Below are 10,032 nucleotides of genomic sequence, written 5' to 3' on the forward strand. Positions count from 1 at the left end.
GTGCTACATCTGTATGTTAGAACTGCTTTACAAATGGTTCTTAATGATTAATAAAGTGTTTACAACCTAATTCATAACCTAATTATAAACCCTTTATGAATCATTTATAAGGGTAGTCTTATTGTAAAGTGGTACCAATTGTTTTAAATCAAAATAGAGAGCAAGAACCACACATTTAATTAAGTTTTTGAAAGCTTAAATTCAAAACATTATCCAGTTGGCTTCTCCAATATCAGAATTGGTATTGTTTCTTTGTTTTATTTCATATCATATATATTTAAAAAGCATAGGCTACACATACAAGACTGTTTTTGGTCAAACAAAATATGACATTTAAAGATGTCGTCCTTTGGGCCCTGGTAAATTATTAAATCTGCTTTTTTTAAACAATTGTCTTGGCTGGCGTCTCCCTTAGGGATAAGGTGAGAAGTTCGGCATGTCCAGTTGGGAAGAGACCAAGGGGTAGACCTAGGACCAGGTGGAGGGATTATATCTCTTCGCTGGCCTGGGAGCGCCTTGGGATCCCCCAGTCAGAGCTGGTTGATGTGGCCAGGGAAAAGAAAGTTTGGGGCTCTCTGCTGGAACTGCTACCTCCGCGATCCGACCACGGATAAGTGGGAGAAGATGGATGGATGGATGGATGTCTTTATCTTACAAATCAAGTCAAATGGTTACCGGAAGATTAAATAATTGGTCCCATTTATTTGGGAAATGTAGGCACTAATTTTCGGTTTCTCTTATCTGATTGTATTACTGTATCGATTACTTATTTTCTTCAAAAATGTAATGTCTTGTTTACATTCTCACACAAACACACTATACAATTGTTAATGATGGGCCATGGGTGGAGACACAATAGGCCTTTTGTGACTAACACCTTACTTTTCCAGAAAAACTGGCTTTCCACTTTCAAAGCTGTTCCGGTTAATGAACCAGTATCACATGTTCCATCAGTGGTGAGAAAGTCACGTTGCAGCCATGAGCCGTGACACAAAGTAGCTTAAGATACATGGATGAGCAACACATACTGTTAAATAACATAAAGGATATATTTATATATTACCTCTAAGTGTGCACTGATAATTGCAGAGACTGCTAGCAAGTTAGCTAACCCACCTAACAACAATAACAACATCTCACCTGTCAGTGCCATGTACTGCGGCTGGCTGGACTGGAAGCTCCGCAGCCGATCTCCGGTGCAGTTGCTCCCGACGCATTGCTTCACACAGTCCCGGTAAACTGGCTCCTTGTCGCCTTGGGATGCCTGCACGGTGGTTATATACAGCAGCAGGAGGACGGCGGTGGCCACAGCGGGGAACCGGACAGATGTGCAGCGGGCTAACATTACCGCTGAGGCCATGTTGGGGAGTCTGGGTCGGTCAGGACTCACAAAGGCACGGCGGGACGGGAGCTTCTACAGCCGACGTACAGCATTACCAGAGTCATTCCTGGAGAGAGGTGACACCGAGCCGGGCCATAAGTGTGTTACAGTGACAGTACAGTGTCTCCACTATTCGCATGGACTCTCATCAGGGGCCAGGGGGCAAGTTTCACACTCGCACACCATATCCGGTCAACGTTTTTCAAAATAAAACACTCGCTGATGAACGTTTGTAGAATATTTTGTTTTCAGTGATAAAATAAAATACACATTTTTAGATACATTCACATCTACGTTATGTGAAAAACTGCCACTTGGCTAAGATTGAAATGATAATTAACTGTTAGTCTTCTAATTAGTTTAATTCAGACAGGTATTGTAAAGCGACATAATGAAAGCTTTTGTTCTGAAGGAAGAAAGTTTTGTTGCAGTCTTTTTACTTCCTGTTTTGAGAAGGTCACGTGATTTCTTGATGTAAATATATATATCGATATAATAAAAATATAATATATATTTTTTGTTTATTAGACAATTGTTTTTTAATCTAGATAACAATAACAATAATTAAACAATATTAATTGTAATAATAATAAGAAGAAGAAGAACTGTGTTTTGAGTATGTTTTGAAGTATTCTCGTGTCTTACTCATACGAACAAAGTTACAATTAGCTAATTATTTATAGAAAAAACACAACCCAAGCACCCTTGGTTGGAAAAAGTAGCACATTTATATTAATTCAGTCGTGCACTAAATTGCATAGGTTATGATCCAGCAGTGTCTTCTTCCCTTTATATATACAGTTTATGGTTCTTCATCATAGTGGAAATAAGACCTGGTACTCTTAACGTTTTGAAATAGACATATTACATACACAGACATATCACAATGATATACAAATATTGAAAACCAGAAATAAAACAATATGTCCATACAAATCATAAAATGCAGTTTCATTACAAATACAACTAGTTTTAAAGGCCTTGTGATGTACTTCTTTATTAAGACCTGAGTATATTACAGCATGAAATCTAAAAGGATTACCACTGCAACAGCTTAAAAGAAAAACAGATATCATCTTGTCAAAATCTATGGCACTTCATTAATATCCTGCTGCCACAACAATTAACATCGGCACAGTGATTTCACATAAAACCATGAACTTTTGCATACAGAAAATGAAAAACCATCAACTATACACACATTTTACAACTAAGAAAGTAAACCAAACAGAAAGTAATACAACATTAATATAATTACATAAGAGCCGTTCTAATCTGAGGATCTCAGCGGACAGGAAGCGACAAAGGGCTGTAAGTAGTCCGATAAACAGCTCGGAGCAATGCCTTTAAGGGCTTTCTAAGTAATCAATTACATTTAAAAATTGGATGGTTATGATGATTTTTGAAATGCTCCAAAGAGGATGGAAGCATGATTAAATCAACCCGGATTAAACCACTGATTTTACATTTTACATTCATTTATGCTGCCAACATTTTAGCCAATCCAGTTTTCCCAGATTGTTTAAATGCAAAATGAGGGACACTGCATTTCCTAAATTAGTGATGCCCATCATTGGAATCATCATAAGACATTGAATGGTTTGGTCATCAAAGTGCAGAAACTTTGAGAAAAGACAAACAATTATTGGAGGAAAATAGGAAGTAAAGGTAACTACAAGGTTGTTGATGATGATCTGCAGAGCCTTCTTCTTCTGGGGGTGGACTTCTCCTCCACCAGGGTTAGATCTCTTCAGGGTCCAGAGGATGGAGAAGTCACAAAGTCCAATTACAGGCAGAGTCAGAGAAAAAATCAAGATCATGGTGGGGTCAGTCAAAATCGCACTCTCTATGGTAGTAACATAATATCCATAAATTAGTGTGACAGCCCAAACACCAACAGCCACCAAGACCCTCGGAGTCAAACTCTTTCTCACTCGATACGTAACAGGATGAACTACTGCCATGTAGCAGTCCAGACAGATGCAGGTAATAAAGAGAGGCCTCCCACACAAGTTGAATGATAACGTGGTGTAAAAAAATGTTGCATACACAGGGTTAATTTTGGTTAATATGGCACCCAATTTTGGCAGTAGAACGGTCAAATAAAGCGCATCCATGATGGGGAGATTTGACATGAAGACATCATTGGAAGTGAACGGGGTTCCCTTTCTTCTTTTCTGAAAAAGGTCCAAAACGACGGCCACAGGTCCAGGAAATCCCAAAACAAAGGAAACAACAGTGGCAAAAACCCAGAATATATGACCCTCCTGTTGGTCTTCACACATTATATCCTCCGCTGTTGCATTAGTGTCATTAATTAACCAAGACATTTAGATTGCTTCTAAAGAAAATAACCAATATGTTCTATTACTCTCCTGTTTATCAATTAAAAGCAGCAGCAACTGAACAATAAACCGACCTCTCGCTATAAGCAGTGCTTGAATTGGGCCGGTACTCACCGGTACGCAGTACCGGCACTTCTGATTTTTACCCATGTGGTACCGGCACTTCTTACTGAGTAACGGCAAGGTGACGGTACTCAGTAAAATGCCGGTACTCAGCCGCCGGCAATATGCGTATATATTGTAAACGCAACGCAGCGCAAATGTGGGTCTGACTCTGCCTCACAGAGGGTGACTGGCTGTCTACATGACGTGGCCTGCCGACATTGCCACTTTCATACAGATCATACTAATGCCCTCCATTGGTCTCTGTATGTCATTCAAGCTCGGGAGGGTGTGTGTTGGTGTATGTGTGGCGCGAGCGAGCGAGAAAGCGCGCACACCGGTTACGTGTATTGTTGTTAGCATCTGGTGCTAGCTAGCTGCGCTAACGGATATAAGGAGCTGTTTCAACAACAAGGTGGAGGGAAAGTCCTTTGCTGTCAGACTGAGAGGCTGATAACTACAGCTCTGGTGAGGTAAATTAACTGTTCCCAAATAGATTTGCAATTTTTTTTAAATAGTAACCCATCTCCATATGTTTCTTTTTGGGTAGTAGATTTAAACTAGAGGGCTATCACTTTGTGCAGCAACGCTATTGACAAATAAATCCAGCAAAATGGCACAAAAAACTGGTAGTGGCCTCAGGGACGAGGAGTCATTTAACCAGCCAGTAGGAGTCAAGCTTTACTTTCTTTTATATCCATAAAGAAAAAGTAAATCTGTTTGCAGTTGTTTCATTATGGATGTTGAGAGGTATCCATATATCTCTTAATTTTGATCTCAAAGTGCACCAGATTGATGCATCTAACTTCAATATTTAAAAAAAATGTTCCCGGGGGGGCATGCCCCTGGACCCCCCTAGACTAGAGGGTGTCAGGTCCACTTATAAAAATAGCACTTTACCACTGCACCCCCTCTAATCTCAGATGCACCCTGAGTCATTTTGTTTAAGTACAGTGAGCCTTTCTATAATATACAGTAAAGAGACAAATCCACCAGCATTATAGGATATACTATGACTTTGTGCCAAATACTTTTTGCTGATTTAGAGTACTGGAACCTTTTTTATTCCAATTCAAGCACTGGCTATAAGTAAAAAGACAATATGACCAGCTGTGTTTCAGAGGGCATCATTTGTATAATGTATGTGCGACAGTGGATGTTTTAGTTGAAAAGGCACACCATTATCATCCGTCACACCTGTCAATGGACCACAATTTTCCACAGAGATTTGAATGAGTTTTACTGTAAAATCAGGAAAGGGAAAACATTCATTTTAAATAACATCTGTTCAAAAAGTGAACGAAGTAGAACCAGTGTCAGATATGTCTTACATGTTTTTAGACACACTGGTGGGCAAAAGCCCACATGAAGAACTTTAAAAAAAACAAAGAACATTTAAGAGAAACTCAAATTCAGGACATATTGAACGATTGTGACTCGTAGTCTGAAGCCACGCTATAGGTCTAAGTGCTAACGTTGGCATGCTAACATGCTCTGATTTTTATTAGGGGCTCTATGACAGCTAAAGGTTACAAACTAAATAAGGTGCCTTGCTAAAGTTCACCTTAAAAGGAGTGGTTGAATCAGCAGAATTTAATATAGCAACCCTCAATTTACGGGACGGCTTTGGAAAAAACTACCGCTTCATAAACTGCCTAGCCGCTGCCTACTTAATTTGCATTTATTGCTGCCTGCAAACATGAGGGAGGCGTCATCTATGGAGTCATAGAAATGCTAAAAAAACATCTGTGAAAACAAATAAGAACATATATGTGGAAATATAAAAGATGAATAAATAAAGAAATAATGAAGTAAATAATGAAGTATTAAGGGAAATAAGGAATTCATTGTCATTTTAAAGATACAACAGAATACAATTCTGTTATGTCTTTTATTTATTAATTACATTATTTCAGTTTATTATCCTTTATATAATTGTTTTATATTATTTTATTCATATGTATTTTACTCTTTTTTCTTATACATTTTTTATTGAAATAATATCCATTATTTATTTGTATCCTTTTTTTTCCTTATTCTTTACTTTATTGCTTTCGTTTTTTCCCTACAACTCTTTGCTTTATTGCGTTTCATTATGATATGTTTGAGCTATCTCACTTAAGGATCATTTAAGTTTTGGCCAATCCATAATTGGGAAATCCTTTTAAAAGTTCCCCATCCAAACCTTTATAATGTTTACCACCGTGTGCATGTCACAGTCAGTGCTCTACGGTCAACCAGAACTGCCATCCCCCCTCGCCCCACTTAAACCAACAGACACAGCGTCGTACAAAAGATGTTGTTTTTATTTTTACTTCTTTATTTGTTACAGACACAATTGCGACAACAGGAGAGAAACTGCAGTGAGAGTGAAGAAGAAGAGTCAAATACAAAGACATTTTATGTTTGTACATTTCTTTTCCTGCCTCCCGCTCACCAGCCTTTCACCATCTCTGTCTCTATTTACAAGACATGCTTTACCATTTTTCACTGCAACTTTTCCTTTCATACCCGTGTTTAAGAGAGGGAGAGACCCGATTAAAAAGAGGAGGGGAGGCAAACTATTATAGTAAAGTGCTCCTACTCTTTTACTGTGCACCCCTCTCTATTGCAAACACAAGGACGAATCCACGAAACACTCTGTTTCAGGTTGAGACTAGCAGACTTTCCCTTTCCTTGTTTCAAGTAGTTGACATGCACCATAGCACTCAAGAGACACTTTCGATTGACCGCTTTATACACTGGACTGCATATGAATACACTCTGCATGTAGGTATGATGCATGCACTGCTTGCCCCAACGCAGAAGGACAGAGCGAGTGATGGGGGAAAAGAAGGAGGAAGAAAGGCAGGGACAGAGATAGAGAGAAAGGTTTCAGTGTCACAAGATTATTTTTATTGAAAATAATCCCATGTCCTCCTGTTTACTCACACACAAACAACTCCACTGCCATCATTCCTCTCACTTAGTATGTTGTTAAAGGAAACAAGTCTTTTCGTAGTGAGCTGGCAAGCGGAAAGAGATGGCCAGGGGAGAGGAAGTGTGCAAGGAAGCCACGTCGTCGGAGAGGAGGGGATTGAGTATGTTGGTAGGTCAGATACGGGTTTGAACGGAGGTAGAGATGTTGGAATAGGTGGAATTTACTCTTCCTTTTCCTCTCCGTGGGTGATGACGTAGCAGATGCTCTTGTAGTCTACATTGCCAGCCACATCAGGGGGGAAAGCGGCCCACAGGTTGGTCATCTGCAGGAAAGGAAAGGAAAGACATTTCTTAAAACCCTAGACAACAACAGACAGTGAGTATGAGCAAAGACAAAGACGGATCAGCTCACCTCCTCTCCGGTGAACCTGTCGCACTGGGTGGTCAGAAGCTCCTCAAGGCTGGAAAGGGAAAGTAGAGAAAATTGAATATAAGATTTCTTGATTATACCAATACGAGCTGCTGCGATAGACACTGATTTAAAAGTAAAAGCCCTTACAATTCCTTCTTGATGGAGCCAGTGGCCTCGGGGTCCAGGACCTTGAAGGCAGATACGATAACGTCCTCGGGGTCAGCACCTAATAGCAAAAGAAGCCGATAAGTTATAAAACATAAGAACAATCCCTAAATAGAGAACGATATCAAGCATGTGGGGGAATAAATGTAGAAAGCAAAGTGTTGGGCCTTTGTGTCAACGCACCCTTCAGCTTCTCGCCGAACATGGTCAGGAAGACGGTGAAGTTGATGGGGCCGCTGGCCTCCTTCACCATGGCCTCGAGCTCCTCATTCTTCACATTCAGCTGGCCCATGGTGGCGAGCACGTCCCTGAGATCGTCCTTGCTGATGATGCCATCCCTGTTCTGGTCAATGATTGTGAAAGCCTGCCGGGAGAGTAGAGGTCAGTCACTGGGCGTAAATAAAAATGTAAGTGATTCATTGCGGCTTGCCAAAACGCTCCTCACATTTCTCACAAGTAGCCGTCATAAGACTTGCTTATGATAATTGTTTGCGTGAGATAGCCTGCCAAAACAAACGTGTAAATGTGGAGTCGTTCTCCACCTCTTGTCCCCCGCATAGCTGGGCGTAGCACCCAGTGAAACCAAAGATGGCATTGCAAACCTTTTGGGACTTGGCAGCTGGTCGGCCACTTGTCTTTCTAAGGTGTTAAAATGGTCTCGGAATGGCAGACGAGCCCGTTGCGACATTTAGGGAGAAGGTATTGATTACAGCTGTCGTCCCCCCCCCCCTTCTCTATTTTTCCCTTGTGACCAAATGTGATGACCCTGTACCCAATGTTATTTCAGCTACTGTCTCCATTGTATTCTTGGTAACAGTAGCTAGACTGACATGACCAAAACTTGTCTTACCTTCTACAGACGAACATCCCAGATAATATTGTTGTGCTATAATAACAGCAACACAAATGTCTTAATGGTGCCACATTTTTGAATATTGAGGTAAACTTTCTTAAGGTTTAAAAAAAACATATTGTTCCTTTTTTATTTATACGCAGAGCCTGCTAAATGTTACGACCTCAAATTCTGTCTTGTTCTTTCTACCATGAGCCCCTCCTTCCTGCTCTGATCAACATGACTGTCCACCAGCTGTTGGGCAGCATTCCAGTGGGGTCACTGAGCGTGTGTTTCTCAGTCTCCGAGCAGGATTTCTGAGCTACTCCAATGGAGAGATAGCTGCTGTCATTGTCAAAAAAAAAACCTGTGATTTACTGTCCTTCCTGGTAATTCTTGCTTTCCTACAACCAGCTGATCCAGCCTATAGCTTCCTCACGTTACCACCGAGGTCAGCTGATATACATGATGTCATTGCAGAGTACAACATGTCCCTTTTCCCACATGGCTGAGAGAGAACCTCAACTTTTACTAGAAATCTTTAAAGTATGTGAGATGTGATGAAGAAAATCTTACCTCCTTGTACTCCTGGATCTGGCTCTGCTCAAACATGGAGAACACATTGGAGGATCCACCCTCTCCCTGCTGCTGCCTCCTCTTAGCCTTCTTGGGTGCCTGGGAGATAAAAGGTAAATACACTTTAGACATATGAACATCAACCCAACAGTGATCTTAGCAAAACAATTAAAAGGCTGCCAATGATGCCCTGATTCAAATTGTTTGTTTCAGTAACTTTTACATCCCACTTGGGGCTAAGAGCAACGGAAGAATGCTAAAAATAAAAGTCAAAATCACTGTATCTGGTATATCATATTTGCATCACAAAGTGTGAAGAAAGTTAGTTTCCTATAAAGGAAATCTATCAATATTGAATCTATCACCCAATTAGGGTTCAAGGACAAAATAATGCCTTTATTGACTATTATAATAAGCCAATGCTCCTAAAAAAAAAATTATTTTAGTATTTCTTCATGGTTAAGGTTTGAGATGTTAAATAAAGACTTGAGATAAAAGTTAAGACTGGGTCCAAATCCAAAGTTTGGGATGCTCAGCTCAAGAGACTGCTTCATGGGCTGTTGGTAATCCAGATCGCAAATGTATCAGTGATGCTTTCATCTCATCATCCTAGATGTCCTAGAGACTGCTCTTCCAAGGAACATGGCCACACTCACCATCTCTCAAGTTTTTAGGGGTTGTTGGTGGTCAAGAAGAGAAGCCTACGGAAAGCCTGTGTGACTGACATGTAAGCATCCCACCCTAGGAGCCTTATATACTAGCCCAAGGGGGGCTAACTTTAGCCACACCATCAGGTTTGGCAGGAAAACAGAGCTGAGGGAAAGTAAGAGAAAGAGGGAGGAGCAAAGAGGTGGCGGGACGGGTCGGTTTACCGATGTTTCAAAATAGGTCCCAGGAGTCTTGGAATGAGGTGAATTCAATGCCAACACACAGGAGTGACTTTGGTGTCATCTGTGGACTAATATGGCTAAACTGACTGACAGGAAATGCTGACACTCAACCCATCTACCCTAGGATTTCTCCTCTTCTTTTTCCTGAGAGTCTTTGTTGTGGCTATTTTTGTTTCTTTTATAACCAGATCAAACCCCAGTGTCTGTTGCTTTAATCCCTCGATATACATACACACACGTACACATGTACACACACGCATACACACACACACACACACACACACACACACACACACACACACACACACAAACACACACTCCAACAGATAGGATTAACAGTAATTAACAGCCTCAAGCTGCTCTAGGTGCCAACATGTACTCGTGGGTGGCATATCCTTAAGTCATCACCT

The 10,032-nt window shown here is 40.7% G+C and overlaps 2 protein-coding genes across 2 annotated transcripts in view; both read right to left on the minus strand.

The window, feature by feature from the left end:
- Positions 1–1,575, minus strand: part of pgap3 (post-GPI attachment to proteins phospholipase 3) — a 5,147-nt gene extending 3,572 nt beyond the window's left edge. The window contains exon 1 of the mRNA XM_010772662.1: positions 1,141–1,575. Within this exon, the coding sequence (XP_010770964.1) occupies positions 1,141–1,360 (220 nt within the window). The 5' untranslated portion in view covers positions 1,361–1,575. The remainder of the gene's footprint in view (positions 1–1,140) is intronic.
- Positions 1,576–6,116: 4,541 nt separating this feature from the next.
- On the minus strand, positions 6,117–9,493 carry mylpfb (myosin light chain, phosphorylatable, fast skeletal muscle b). Its single transcript, XM_010772663.1, has 6 exons — positions 9,389–9,493; positions 8,733–8,831; positions 7,508–7,688; positions 7,307–7,385; positions 7,160–7,208; positions 6,117–7,070 (listed from the first exon to the last, which is right to left on the minus strand). The coding sequence occupies exons 1-6, from the start codon at positions 9,389–9,391 to the stop codon at positions 6,969–6,971; spliced, it is 513 nt and encodes a 170-aa protein (XP_010770965.1). The 5' UTR covers positions 9,392–9,493; the 3' UTR covers positions 6,117–6,968.
- Between the last annotated feature and the right edge of the window lie 539 nt (positions 9,494–10,032).

The sequence above is a fragment of the Notothenia coriiceps genome, unplaced genomic scaffold (genome assembly GCF_000735185.1).
Source record: "Notothenia coriiceps isolate Sejong01 unplaced genomic scaffold, NC01 NC01_scaffold00011594, whole genome shotgun sequence".
NCBI lineage: Eukaryota > Metazoa > Chordata > Actinopteri > Perciformes > Nototheniidae > Notothenia > Notothenia coriiceps.